Source organism: Electrophorus electricus, chromosome 5 (genome assembly GCF_013358815.1).
Source record: "Electrophorus electricus isolate fEleEle1 chromosome 5, fEleEle1.pri, whole genome shotgun sequence".
Taxonomy (NCBI): domain Eukaryota; kingdom Metazoa; phylum Chordata; class Actinopteri; order Gymnotiformes; family Gymnotidae; genus Electrophorus; species Electrophorus electricus.
The window spans coordinates 24967530-24981472 of record NC_049539.1 but is presented as its reverse complement, the minus strand read 5'-3'; the positions used below and the strand labels follow the sequence as shown (position 1 = coordinate 24981472).

General features: G+C 48.9%; 2 protein-coding genes across 2 annotated transcripts; one reads left to right on the top strand and one right to left on the bottom strand.

The window, feature by feature from the left end:
* Positions 1-218: 218 nt before the first annotated feature.
* tchp (trichoplein, keratin filament binding) lies at positions 219-5519 on the bottom strand. Its single transcript, XM_027027180.2, has 13 exons — positions 5285-5519; positions 4742-4936; positions 4441-4651; positions 4235-4291; positions 3765-3833; positions 3352-3525; positions 3130-3242; positions 2974-3040; positions 2714-2886; positions 2448-2529; positions 2146-2331; positions 1909-2052; positions 219-804 (listed from the first exon to the last, which is right to left on the bottom strand). The coding sequence occupies exons 2-13, from the start codon at positions 4930-4932 to the stop codon at positions 772-774; spliced, it is 1500 nt and encodes a 499-aa protein (XP_026882981.2). The 5' UTR covers positions 4933-4936; positions 5285-5519; the 3' UTR covers positions 219-771.
* A 1556-nt stretch (positions 5520-7075) lies between these two features.
* On the top strand, positions 7076-13107 carry gltpa (glycolipid transfer protein a). Its single transcript, XM_035526709.1, has 5 exons — positions 7076-7216; positions 9855-9913; positions 10710-10843; positions 11281-11431; positions 11746-13107. Exons 1-5 carry the CDS (start codon positions 7114-7116, stop codon positions 11926-11928), a joined length of 630 nt encoding a protein of 209 aa, XP_035382602.1. The 5' UTR covers positions 7076-7113; the 3' UTR covers positions 11929-13107.
* Positions 13108-13943: the final 836 nt, after the last annotated feature.

The following is a 13943-nucleotide window of genomic DNA, read 5'->3' as shown; positions in this document are numbered from 1 at the left end:
GTAAATAAAAGATATTAAAAAAGGGCTCGATTTTTCAACTAAACGTCATATTTGTTCTGACCTTTATTATGTTTTAGAGCTACTTGTCCAGCCTTCGTCTCAGGGATTTTATTCTGCAACCGGTTAGTTTCTGTCCTGCCATCCTGATGACAGTACATTCACATATTAGACTAACAGATTACATCACACTGTCATGAACTTAAACACAAACACGAACACAACTTTGGTAAAAGTATATTTAGGTTTATATCTGGTAACTAGCGTCAAAATCATATAAATACAAACAATTTGCACTCACTAAAAAGGAAACGATCAACACAGTTCTGGAATCTCTGCAATGCTGAGCTAAAAATGTCATCTTTAAAATGTGCAACAGTCAAATGCCTGTTTTTATTACAGAAGAAGAAAAGAGGTTAATCATCAGATGTGGTAGTCCACTGATTTTACAATCCAAGTGCATGCAACAGAACTCGGGCCGTGCCTGGAAAGGCGGGCAATTCCGGAGCACTGTGCCTGGATCAGCTGTCTTCACACAATTCCTCCCCCCTTTTAGTATATAGCTGACCATAGATCAGCTCTGAGTTGCAGGGCAGCCCTGGAGCTGCAACACGTGCACACTTAGTCTCTGTTTCCAAAAAAAAACCCAGTTGTAAATAACATGGCATGGTGTGATTTATGTATATGCGTCAAAAATAGACCTGGCTCCAGGGCTCCGCGGCTGGGAGGCTCCAGGGCGCTGGGGTCGGGGGGCGTGGGGGCCACGGCATCTCCTCACGTCCAGGCCGACCAGGGTCTGCTGCGTATCTGCAATGTGGAGAAGCCCTGGGTCAAGAATGCAGAGTCATCTATAGCGATCTGGAAATGCCATCGTTGTAGACGCCATCCGGTGAGAAATACTTAAATCAACAATACCGAGTTGCCCTGAACTCTCCCTGTCAGCTGGCCAAAAAAAAAACCAAAACACGACAGTTTTGTGCAGTCCAAAGTAAATTTTGCAACACACCAAATTACTGTTTCCTCTAAAATGAACTTTAAGGCGCTGTTCACTGGAGGTCCCGCTCACAAGCTCATTATGTTAGGCATCAGCCCCTGTGGTCTGGCCTGTTTTTTGCAGTACTATTTGAACTCATAGATTTCAAGAATTCTTAAAGACACAGGACTGGATAAGTGGCTGTTGCCGCCATGACTCTGGAAGCTAGATATGCTCTCTAAAGGTGGGGCACTTGGGCCAGGCAAAGTCTGGCATGACTGGCACAACTTGTGAAGCGCAGTTCAGCCCGACCTTGAGCAAGAGGATCAAGGAAAAGCCAGAAGTCTGTCCTCTTTACACAGAGCTCATGGTGGAACTGGTTTATGAACAAGTTTGATGGATTTGCAACCAAAGGCGTTTAATTGCTTTTCTTTTTTAAAAATTTAAATGACACCTACTTTCATGTTGAATAAGCTTAACAAGGAAGTTAGGATTTGTGAGGTCCCAGTTGAGTGTTCCGACAGAACTGCACTCAGACTGAACTAGACTGTACAGTAACAAACCTTCTGCATCATTTCTACACACTTAGACTATAGGCAATGCCTGTCTAGTTTAGTCACTGGTGTTTATTTGCATGATGGGGCAAAATATACACCAAAACCTTTCCAATGGTATAGGCACCCTCTCATGGCTGATAAGTACTGTGTGCAATTTGGTACAAAGGAAAGGTACTTGAAAACTTCTAGTTTACCTAGTGTAGGGTTTTTTTTATTTCAACCCCAGTTTAACCATGTTGTGACTCATTTTAAGGGTGTGTTCACACAGTGAAGCGGCTTCTGTTCAGCACGCTGTTCTATTCCCTGACTGGGTGTGTTCCCGCTGCCGGAAAACATCTAGACTGTCCCGCTCGGGTTCGCTAACCGTGGTTGGAGACTCACCCTTTCCTGGTAGCCCCGCTGAGTCACTCTCTCAGTCTCCATTCGAAGCTCCTCCTCCTGAAGCCTAAGTTCCGCCCTACGCTCTGCCTCTTCCTGCTCTATCTTGTGTTGCTCCTCCCATTGCTCCCTGCGCTTCTGTTCTACCTGAAGGACAAAGAGCAAATGTGTTTTTGGAAAATACAAACACACACACACACACACACACACACACACACACACACACTCATGCGCATGTACCTGTGCGGTGATGTCCTGCATGCGTGCTGTGCGGCGTTGCTCCTCCCCCTCTCTCTGCTGCCGTCTCTCCTGCTCCTCCTCCTCCAGCTGCTGCAGGAGCTCCTCCCTCTTGCGCTCTGACTCCTCCCACGCCCGCCGGGTCTCCATCCTCTGCGCCTCCAACTGCTGCTGCCGCACCGATAACACCTGCGCGCACGTGCGCACGCACACACACACACACACACACACACACACAGATGTTGGGTGCACACACACGCGTGCGCAGACACACACACAGTGTGAGGAAGGTGAAGGTGATGTACCTCCTGCATAAGCTTCTCTCTGGCTCGCTTCTCCTTTTCCCACTGAGCCTCACGCTGATCCCACACTCGCTGGGCCTCCTCTCTGAGGACAGAACACACCCACACACACACACACACCCACACAAATGGCTTAACGAGGCACAGAACCTCACATTAACACAATTCTCTTCTTTTCTGACTTCCTGGCCAATAACGATTCATCAGTCATTCAGACGGAGTTGAGTTTGGGGGGGCGTGTCCCGGGACCTCTCTCCACCTGCCCTCACCGGTACAACAGGTCAAACTCTGCCTCCCTCTCCCTCTCCAGCGCCAGCTGCTCTTCCAGGACCTTCTTCATCCAGGCAGCGTCGGCCACGGCCCTCTCCCGGCGCGCGCTCTCCACCCGCTGGCCCTCGTCCTCGCCCTCCAGCAGCACCGCCAGGATCCTGCGGTCTGCCTCCTGGTGGACGGGAGAGGCACCGCAGCCAGTCAGGTTTCCGGGCTAACCAGTATGGAGTAGGGAGTGGGAGGTGGGGGAGTGGCTCACCAGCTCCTCCTGGACCTGCTGCGCTCTCCTCTTGAGCTGGGCCCGGTACTGACGGCACAGGAACCGCCTGCAGCGCAGAGAGACGGCACAAGCGGTCGGGTCACGTGCACCCACCTCACTGCGACCGCATCGCTGCGATCAGAAGGACGCCCTTACCCGAACTCCGCCTTCTCGCGCCGCTGCTCGGCTCTCCGTCTCTCCTCCTCCAGCCGCTCCACCTCCCAGCGCTGGGACAGCAGAGTCTCCTCCTCCAGCTGCAGTCGACGGCTCTACACACGCGCGCCCGCGTTAAAGCTTACACCCAACCCCCAGTACACAGGCACACAACCCCCACTCCGATCCAGTTTAAAACTTCCGGCGGTTCCCTCCCCACCTCACCTCCTCCTCCCGCAGCCGGAGCTCCTCCATCTGTTTCTGCAGGTCCTCCGCCCTCTCTTGCTCCGCCTCTCTCCTCCGCTGCTCCGCCTCCTCCATCCTGCGCAGCGCCTCCTGCCGGGTCTGCTCGTACTCGCTCTCCGAGCGCCTCCGCTCTTCTGCGGCTTGCTCCTCAGCCTGATACACGGAGAGAGGAGCGTCACACGCACAGGAGCGCACAAACCCCCTCCCCACGACGGCTATGACCGCCTACGTGGATGACAGCAATAGTAATTCCTCACGAAAGCACCATGATGTTAGGAAAACCAGTATAACCCACAGCAGAAGTTAAACCAGTATAACTCACACCAGGGCTTCCATATCACTTCACCGGTCCATTTCTTAAAGACTGGCAGACACAGTGCCAGAACTCTTACCTGCTCTTTCTGCCTCTGTTGCACCTGCCACTGGCCCACAACGTGCTCCCTGTGCAGCTCTGACTCCACCTATGAGTGGAGCGAACGGAGGCGTGAGCCCGGGACAGCATGTCCAGGGTGGGGGGGGGGGGTAGCCTTGTGCAACGCAGAGCTGCTATACCAACATGGGACGGCACTGGGGCCCAGCCCACCTTAGCACCGCCCCTCGCTTTAACACACCTATTTAAACCCAGTGGAGGTCGTGTTAGGGAGCAGGGGTGGAGGCAGAACGGAGACGCTAATGCGTGCAGGACGGGGGAGATTGGGATCGGGGGTGGCACACACTTTATAACGTAGCTTCTGCAACTGAGTGTATTTCTCGGACGCCAAACCACAGCCCTTAAGCCCGCCTGTCTAGTCTGTCCTGTCATAACCAAGTCATGGGTGGGCGTTGCTGCGCGTTTCAGCCCCGCCCCCTCCTCCTCTCTCACCTTGCGCAGTTCCGGACTATTCTTCTTCCAGTGCTCCTTCAGTAACTCCTGCGCGAGCTGCGAGTTAAACAAGCACAGACTTTAGGGAATGTCGGACATGCTGATGAAGATGCAGTAGACATCATTATCTTTGGACCTCCGGGACGTTGGTCGGATCTGTGCATCACTCTTTGGAACGTGTGTGTGTGTTTGTGTGAGAGAGGCACCTTCTTCCTGCGTTCCTCCCTGGCTGATTGCAGGCTCTCCGTCCTCTCCAGCTGCTGTCGGGCCAGGGTGCTCCGGCCCGGAGCGGTGGCGCGTAGCTCGGCCTCCATCTGGTCCCTCTCCTGCTGTAGCATGGCCCTCAGGCGCTCCCTGCGCGTCTCCAGGCTCCTGCGCTTCTCCTCCTGCAGCTGTGCACGTTGGTACGCCGACATGCTGGGGGGGGGGGGGGGGTTTACACAGGACGCTCACGGGGGCAAGTACCTTTTTTTTTTTTTTTTTTTTAAACTAAGAAAGCTTTCTTACCTCTGCCGGTAAGACTCCCGAGAGCTCCAGTGCGCTTGCTTGCTGCTGCGGACGCTCTGCTCTTTAAAATACCGCGCGTGCACCTCCCACTGCTGCCGCCACCGCGCCTCCTGCTCGCGCTGCCGCGCTATCTGCAGCTCCAACGTCCGCGCGCGACTCGGCCAGCGAGCCGAAAGTGTCGGTAAAGCCATCGACCTGCGGGTGCGCGACTGAGTTAGCCCCACTGAAGAGTGACCGCAGCTGGCCAAGCAGCGAGCGAACCTAACGCGCCGTCGACATCACGGTGACCGAACGCTGACCAAGAAGACGACACGCTCAAAACGGTTCAGACGTCTTAAACGAATTCCCTTGCAGTCCGTTAGCTACTAGCAGTGCGTGAGCCCAGCTGGGCTAGCTAGCTTAGCTGCGGCGAGCCAGCCTGCCTCACCAGAAACTGCACTGCCGTTAACGTTAGCTGAGAAACGCGCCAGGCAGCTAACGCTAGCTTGCTAATAAGTCAGCGTTTCAGCAAGCAAATGTTTTCCACAGCACCGCGTTTCTTACCGAAGCTTGGCAGTGCTGGCGAATTTGTTTGCTTCAAAGCTGGTCGTTCAAAATCGGAGATTCAGGCTAACAGACCAGCTACAATCAAAGTGAAAAAAAAAACAAACCAACCCAACATCAACTTCCTGTTTCTCTTGGTTACCTTTGAATGTCCTGGTTACCCTACAGCATGCGGCGAAGTTCAAACGTCGAAGGCGTTTCCGTCGTGCTCGCCGCTTCCGTTTGAGGTAAGCGGTATCGCAGACGAAAACGACGTGCTGATAAAAACACGATGCCCATAAAATGGTCATAAAATGAGTTTCTATTAGACATAAATTATTGTACAGAAGCATTCTTTTGTGTAGCCTGTGTCAGCTCCGGTTGTTTAGTCCCCCCCCCCCCCCAAGTGTTTACACACACTCCAGAAACAACGGCTCAGCACTCTAACCACAAATTGAACAAAACAGAGCTAGCTACTTTGTCAAACCAAAAATCTCTTGCAAATGAAACAACACTCTGAGCTGATTCCTTCCACCAGAACAATACAATTACGCTTATTTTTTACAGAGCACCGAGTACACCCTGTTGTGATAAATTCAACGCACTACCATCAGAAGTGTTCATGTATGTTTTAGCTTCATATGGCCATGTTATATATTCAAATGCATACAAAGTGTGAAAATCATTTCCCCTTTTCTCATTTTGGTGAAGTGTAGGGTTGTTTTTATTTATTTGTATTATCATAGGGACCAAGTTGTGCATGGTGACATATGACCCCTCGCTGACCAATAACAGCACACTTGTTTACATGCTGCCCACGGACACTGACGATGGCAGGATTGCCTTCCGCCTGGTTTCCTGCAGGTTGAACTCTGCCTCATCAGTGAAGATGTATTCACAGGGAACAGCACTGACATCAAGTTCAAACACACTCTGAATTAGAGAATGACTATATTGGGCAAAAGGCCAACATACAGAACACTGAGGTAGATAGTGACATGTCTACACAGAGTCCTAAGAGGATTCTCTGCTCACACGCACATATCGGTATCATTGCTCCTTCGCTTGGTCAGAGTTGCGCTCAAACGGAACCTGATATACTGGTTTCATCCTAAGATGGTGTCGATTCAAGACAGGGTCGATGGCGGACAGGCCGACCTGGCCAGTGTTTGGGAAATGGACATTGCCTTCCAGGACCTTGGCTCTGATTTTCTTCATGTTGAGGGAATTATTTTCAAAAACCATGTTGGCCGCGTTGGTCTCTTGTTACATTAACATGGCAATAACGGAATATATATTTAGACCTGCGGCTATATTACATAGTACAGTGGCACAGAAATATAAAGAATGAGAAGTGGAGAATGGAAAGGATGAAAGGGAGTTTAGGGAGATACTGGAGAAAACAGACGTCTTATATCATTTCTAACCCATTTAGGAATTACAACATTCTATAAACTCCACATGTGTGCACCATGTGTTTGAGTTTGGAAGGAGTAACAGAAGAGAAAAAACAAAAAAACAATTTTGGGGACTTCGACCAAACAGTAGGAAAAATGCAGAAAAATGCAAAAGTATTGCAGACATGTAGGTTTATATAGCCCCTGGAACCTTCTTTACATAGACGGCAAAACGCAGACTCCACCTCCTTTAATCTGATTGGTGCGTCTGCCTCCACCTGTTGAATAAAGGCCGCGGAGCGTAACGCAGGTTACGGCTTCCTCGCGCGGAGCAGGCGGTCGCGCGGGCTCGTGAGCCGAGCAGCCGCCGTCCGAGTTCCGGGTGTTGGCGTCATTTCTGCTGTCGTAGCTCCTTTCTTTCCCACTCCCCCCCCCCCGCCCCCCAGCGCAGTAATGGCTCTGCTTCTGGACCACCAGTTCAAGCAGCTCCCGGCCGACAGGCAGGTGGAAACGCGCTCGTTCCTGGAAGCCGTGTCGCACCTTCCGCCTTTCTTCGGTGAGTCTCTCGGTCGATGTGTGCCCGAGATTCGCTCGCGGTGGCCGCGAGGCGCGGCGCTACCCTGAGGTTTGCAAGCAGACTTGCCTCTGTGTGTGTGTGTGTGTGTGTGTGTGTGTGTGTGTGTAAGAGAGTTAACACGTTTAGTTCTACTTCCGCACTGTTTGGAGGTGTATCAATTACTGCCTTATCCCTTTACGATTGCATTTTTATGGCGTTAAATAACCATAAGCCCTTCGGTAAGGCAGGGAAATGTTTCCTGTAACGTAGGCTATACACTTATTTATTGAATCAGGAAATTGTTGTAGTTATTAATTATTATTATTATTATTATTATTATTATTATTATTATTATAGTAGTAATAAAGGTGTTATTGCAAAACTAAAATGTAGAAATATGCCTACTGGATAAAATAGTTTTATTTAATTTTTCATGTGATTTTTAAGTGATTGCAACTGATTTCTTTTATACAGGAGTCTGAATGGGCTGGATGTAATGTTATGTAGAATTTGAGAGTAGTGAGAGCTTGCATTACTGTCTATATGTTGCTACATTACATCACTCTACCTGTCCTCAAATATCAGTGATCACTTACATATTGAGTTGCCTGTCTGTATGCTCTGATTGCCATATAGGTCAAGGGACGGGTGTCTTGATGCTTTTCTATTGGCCAACTAGACTTTAACAACTAGGACATCTCACTTTGGTCCCTTAATTTGCGATCCCCCGTGATCCCAGACACTCCCCCCTCCCAAGCTTTTACGCTCCGATCCGTTCACTGTAGAACGCAGCCGCACTTCTGTATCCGAGGCGTCCCGGGCCCTGTAGCTCGCCTGGCTGATGGCCAGAGCTATGGGATTTTCCACTCCTGATTACAGACCTTTAGGTGATCCACGCAAGGCCACTGGATATCTGTCAAAAAGCAAGTTGGCAGGCCTTGGCCATTCTTCCCCACCAAGCATGGTCTTTTTTTGGATCAGATTTCTCTGCAGCTTGGCCATACAAATCCCCTGCACCTCCCCATTGTGCATGCATAATTTAAAATGCCCCCCTCGATGCGAAGTTAAGAAAATCGATTGGGCCGGTGTCGCGTGTCCCCGGCCCATTCACGGCCGGGACGGGACATCGGGCCAGGCCTTTGTTGGGAGGTCTGCTCTGTTCATTGATATGAAAAACAGGCCCTAATGAAGCTGCCACCTGAACCGGCACTGTCCCCTGCCCTTACTGTGCCACTGGCACAACCCTGACCAGATGCCAGCGATCACCACCCCACCACCGTTACTGTGCCAGTGTCATGGCCCAGACCAGCCCCCTGTCCGCCCCAGTCCTTATACAACACTGGCCTTGACAGAGCTGATATTGTTCAGACCTAATCACTCACCGGCAAGACAGACATCCACCTTAAGTTGGCGTTATCTTGTACTGTTACGGCTGGTCTGACACGCCTGTTATCTCTTGAGGGTTATGCCTTTGCTGTTGGCATCCAGCTTGTTTACACACTCCTGGTCCACACCCGGTTCACGCCTCCGGTGTGCAGGAGTAGACAGAGCACTAAAGTGGTTCTGTATACTGATGCTTCTGAGCAAGCACTGAAAGACACACACTCTCTCTCTCTCTCTCTCTCTCTCTCTCTCACACACACACATACACACCCACACAACAAGACAGACGGGTTACTGTGTGTGCCCCTAGTGCACTGTGGGGGTTGGTAGAAGGGGTTAGATTGTGTGTGTTTTGTTTGTTTGTTTTGTTTGTTTGTTTGTTAACCAGCCTGTGACAAAAAAAAATCACTGTTCTTAACAAACAGCACAAAGAAGCAAATAACAGCTGCTTTGTTTGCTTGTTTGAACAGAGATCCCCTCCCATTTAGTGTCTGGATGAACTGTATATACAATTATCCTCATAGTAATGCAAATGAAAATGCAAGATTCCTGTTGATTACATTGCACAAGTGCTCATTTAATAAATTCAGGGTTGCTGAACTGCAGCCAAACGTTGCTAGGTAGAATCTGCCTTCGACTCAGCCGTATTCAAAGGAATTAACAGCTTGTGGCCGGTCCAGTGAGCACAGCTCTGGATGTTCACAGTTCTGCAACCAAGCATAGTTTTAAAAGTAGCCCTACGAATGGTCTGCATGCACAGTGCTTTACAACATACTAAATTGTAACACAGCTTAAAAAAAAGTGACTTTGTTCTTTAATCATAATCATACAGTCTTAATGCACGTTGTCAGCGCAAGCAGCGCCGCGGAGCAGGAGTGCGTTGTGCGTGCCGCGCGCCGGTGGGAGACACTGAAAAATAAATGAGTCGCCTGCGTGCTTTCGGAAATCCATCATCCTCTTCAAATGTGGTTAATTATTCAGTCTGCCCGCTCTTCCGTCCTTCTGTAACATGCCCAGTGTCAAAGGTCAGCGTGAGTTGTCAAAAAATAAAAAAAACAAAACCCAATCTGAAAGGTGACTGCCATGAAGATAAATCTATTTTCCTATGTGAAGAGTGCATCTTGTGAATAGAAGATAAAACAGGACCACAGGCTGAGGAGCAGAGCACCGCGAGGTTCCTACCAAGGTTCAAGCGCCTGTTTGCAGGTTTGAAAAGGCTTTCACGTGTGTAGTCACGCTCTTTTTTTTTCTCCAGACTGCCTTGGTTCCACGGTTTTCGCACCTATTAGATCGGACGTCGCTGGCAACATAACGGTAAGTGCAGCATGAATTTGAGTGCTGGCAAGTTCTCGCAAAATGGTACAGGTTCCTGAGCCCAGACTGCTGGAACCCCAGAGCCAGTCTGGAAATCGTATACCCCTGCCTGGCCAGCCCTGAGGACAGGCTTCTGAGATGACCGCACACCAGCCAACTGTTGTATTGTTATTCCTCTGCTTGGCAGGACATAAGAATACAATTAATTGTTTAAAATAAACACAATCTACACAATCTATTCAAATGTAAATTATTTTATCAGCACATTTGCTCATTTGAATTTAAATGTATGATTTGATCTTACATTTACATTCAACAAGCAAACACCTAGATGGGGACTTGGAGGTAGATGGGGAGTCATTCTGTTCTATTTTTGTGTACTGTTTTACTATTTTACTATCAGAGTAATATTCTGTTTTCCATCATGAAATTTCTTTAGTTATTAAACCTTCACAGTTTCTAAATGATATTTACAGTTGCCGGTCTGTCCATGGGTTGATTCCTGTCTATGATTTATGTGTGTGAATTTTTTTAGAGTACTGGGCACATCTTAACTCAGTGCTGTTACTGAAATAACATCAATTGCAGCAATCTGATGGCTTTTAAAAGGCCACCAACAAGCACCCCCTGCCCACCCAGACAGGGCGGATTGCCCACCCAACAAAGTTGTTCTGGCGCTGGGGCCGCACTCCTCCAGTTTCTCAGCATGCCAAGACCTGGTAATTAGGGTCTGGCTTTGTGGCTCTGGTGCGTCGAGACTCAACCCCGCTCCTGCACGCTCGTCCTCCGCTCACAGAAAATCAAGGCAGTGTACGACAGCAACCCGGGACGCTACAGGACCCTGCAGCAGCTGCTGGAGGCGGAGAAGGAGCAGCACAGTGCCGAGTGGCCACGCGTGGGAGCCACGCTTGCCCTCATGTGGCTCAAGAGGTGAGGGCGCCACCCCGGTGGCCGTTACTGCTCGTGGGCGAGATCGTAATGGTGCGCTGGTCCTTAGCAAAGTCGCGGAACTATAATTCACAGGTGTCGGTACATCCACCACCTGTTTACATTCACCACCTCTTATCCAGAGTGACTTGTGTATTGAACATTACGAACCCTTGGTGGATGAGACTAGACGCTCGTGGTCTACCCCACTCATCACTCTGACTATAGAAACAGCTAACAAACATTTAACAGAAAGCCATTTCTGCTAAAGCGGGTGCTAAGTGCACAGCTATGAGTGCAATGGGACGCAGTCCGAAGCTTTCTGTCGGGAAGCAGTTCCCTGAATACAGCCTGAGTGCGTCCCGGCGCCAAATGGCGCCGTGGTCAGACTGAGTCTGAGCTTGCCGTGCTGTGTGCTGTAATCCTTTTTCTTGTGTCAGGGGTCTGCGCTTCATCCAGGTCCTCCTGCAGAGCTTAGTCGATGGGGAGAGGGATGAGAGTCACCCCAACCTCATCAGGGTCAACGTCACCAAGGCCTACGAGATCGCCCTCAGGAAATACCATGGCTGGCTGGTGCAGAACCTTTTCAAAGTAAGAGCACGCCGGGCCGCCATAGATGTGGCGGGTGCTTTATTCATTCAGACGGGTTGTGTTGCAACCCCGGCATGCGTTTCCTGAATTCGTTGGACCTGACGATATTAATAAACGGAGCAGGAGCACGTGGACTGCTGATTTCTGCTGTCGTACACACACAGCTGAGTGCAGTCCAGATATTTCAAATTGTACGTTGTGCACAAAAAAATGTGTATGAAGAATAAGAAAATAGATATGGAAAATTAATATATGTAAACATGTCCTTCAATAAAAAACTTCCCTCTTAAGCTGTGCTGTTTTCCTTCCACTAGGCAGCGCTGTACGCGGCTCCCTACAAGACGGACTTCCTCAAAGCTCTCTCCAAAGGGCGGGAAGTCAAAGAGGAGGAGTGCCTCGAGAAAGTGCGGCAGTTCCTGGTCAACTTCACGGCCACCATAGATGCCATCTACGAGATGTACACCAAGATGAATGCAGAGCTGGAATACAAAGCCTAATCCCGCTCCCTTGCCCGCTCGCCGACTCACCGACCCCCTCTCACCAGACAAGAATGCGCCCTTACCGGACAATTCTGGCCTTCTATTGGGCCGAACTGTCTTTCCCACTGGACCAATTGGCGCCCGGGGTTTTTTTTTTTTGCCCTGCTCTCCTGTCGTGGTTGATGTGGAGATGACAGACGACAGAGGGAGGACTCTGAGCTGAACCTGGGTTAGCAATAGGTGTAGGGTTGGGAGTGTTTGGAGCAGTAACCCCTGGAGTGTGTGAGAAGGTATGCTCATACTTTCCTTGAACAAACAGCAATAAATAGAAATCCAGTGGCAACACACTATACCAGTATGTGTCACCAAACTGCCCCTGACCAGATTTATGCAGTACATTGTAAAAAATAAATGTAATTTGTCTAGACCCACAAGAAAACTGAATAAACAGGAATTAATTGCTTCATATTTATCAGTTTGACATTTTATGTTCATATGTGAAATTATAGCTTGTTTAAACTGTACTCATGAAAACACTGGGATTTGTAAAATTCTTCCAATAGATCTTAGCACATACTATGATCCCAGCATCACCTCAGCGGTCCCGTTTCATTTAAATGGTTTTTTTGGGGGGGGGTTTAAATTCAGCAACAAAGGAAGCTCTGGTAAGGTCAATCTCAGTGGCAGCGTTGGAGTGAGTTGCAAGTCCAAGTAATTTATTCCATGCTAGTGTTTTTAATACCCTTCCCCGACACACACACCCACACACCGCTTTTCTTAATTTGCTTACACTAGCTCTTGGCCATATATCTCTGTACTAGACAACTGTGTAGGATTTAAAGTTTGTGGTGTCAAGTGAACCAAAGCATAAATTCACTAACTGTTATTATTTAATTGATTTGATGTTATTGATCAGGTACCCTGGTATCTTTCTTGTTGTTTATGTGTCTTCTAATAAGTTTGGGTGTGTCTAATTTCCTCTCTGTCACTGAAATGAAAACATTAGGAGAGTAAAGGGTTTGTTTTGTTAATTGCACTAGTGCTATTATATTTAAATTTAGTTTGTGTGTAATGTAGTGTGTGTAATGACAACGAACATCAAAAGATCTAGATTTTCCCTTTTAAAATTATTCATAAATGTTTTGACAATAAAGCTACACTTGTGTTTTTGCATGCTTCCTCGTGCATGCCAAAATTCCCAGTGTTTGTGTGTGTTTGTGTGTGGTAAGCAAAAGGAGGGGGTCAGAGAATTGGGGAGAACCACAGCCACAATCCAGGCTGAAAAATCCAAGATTCAGGAGTACGTCAGGAAGATGATGCCAAGCGCTGGAGTGCTTAGTGAACACCTCAGACAGCAGAAACGCGAGGAGGTTGGGAATGAGGAGGAACTGGAACCATCAGTGGGGGAAAAACCCCTGCACGTTATGTACCGCCGGTAGATAGTAGCAGTGGCTGATATGGAGAAATCCTGATGGCTGGAAAAGGCTGGCGTGACTAATTATAGCACTACTCATGGTAGCACAGGAACAAGCTCTGAACATGAGATCAATAGAGGCTGAGATCTACCACACCAACCAGGACCCCAGATGCAGGCTGTGCAAAGATGCCCCTGAGACAATCCAGCACATAACAGCGGGATACAGGATGCTAGCAGGCAGGGTGCACATGGAATACCATAACCAACCAGCTGGTATGGTGTACGGAAACATCTGTGCTGAGTACTGGCTGGAGGTTCCAAGGTCGAAGTGGAATAAAGGATGAATAAATGAAGGCTAAAGAGGAGGAGGGTGAGTGGGGAATATTTTTTTCCCTATATTATAGCTTTCAGCATTTACAGCGAACGCCACAGCGGTGGGCAATGCAGTGCCCTGCAATATCTCCACCGAACGCAAGGGGGCGAAGCTGTCTACACACTTACCTTTACTACATCAAAAGGTCATCGCAGTTCAAAAGTAGGCTAATTAGGGGTAACCTTTGACATCATGACGTTTGTTTTAATATTGTGGTGCGTTTTTTTTTTCTTTCATGAAACG

Coding starts and splice junctions, on each gene's coding strand:
- gltpa (XM_035526709.1), top strand. CDS start 7,114: ATGGCTCTGCTTCTGGACCACCAGTTCAAGCAGCTCCCGGCCGACAGG. Junction 7,217..9,854: donor GCACCTTCCGCCTTTCTTCG/GTGAGTCTCTCG, acceptor TTTTTTCTCCAG/ACTGCCTTGGTTCCACGGTT. Junction 11,432..11,745: donor TGGTGCAGAACCTTTTCAAA/GTAAGAGCACGC, acceptor TCCTTCCACTAG/GCAGCGCTGTACGCGGCTCC.
- tchp (XM_027027180.2), bottom strand. CDS start 4,932: ATGGCTTTACCGACACTTTCGGCTCGCTGGCCGAGTCGCGCGCGGACG. Junction 3,526..3,764: donor AACAGAGGCAGAAAGAGCAG/GTAAGAGTTCTG, acceptor TCCGTGTATCAG/GCTGAGGAGCAAGCCGCAGA. Junction 2,332..2,447: donor GAGAGAAGCTTATGCAGGAG/GTACATCACCTT, acceptor ACGTGCGCGCAG/GTGTTATCGGTGCGGCAGCA.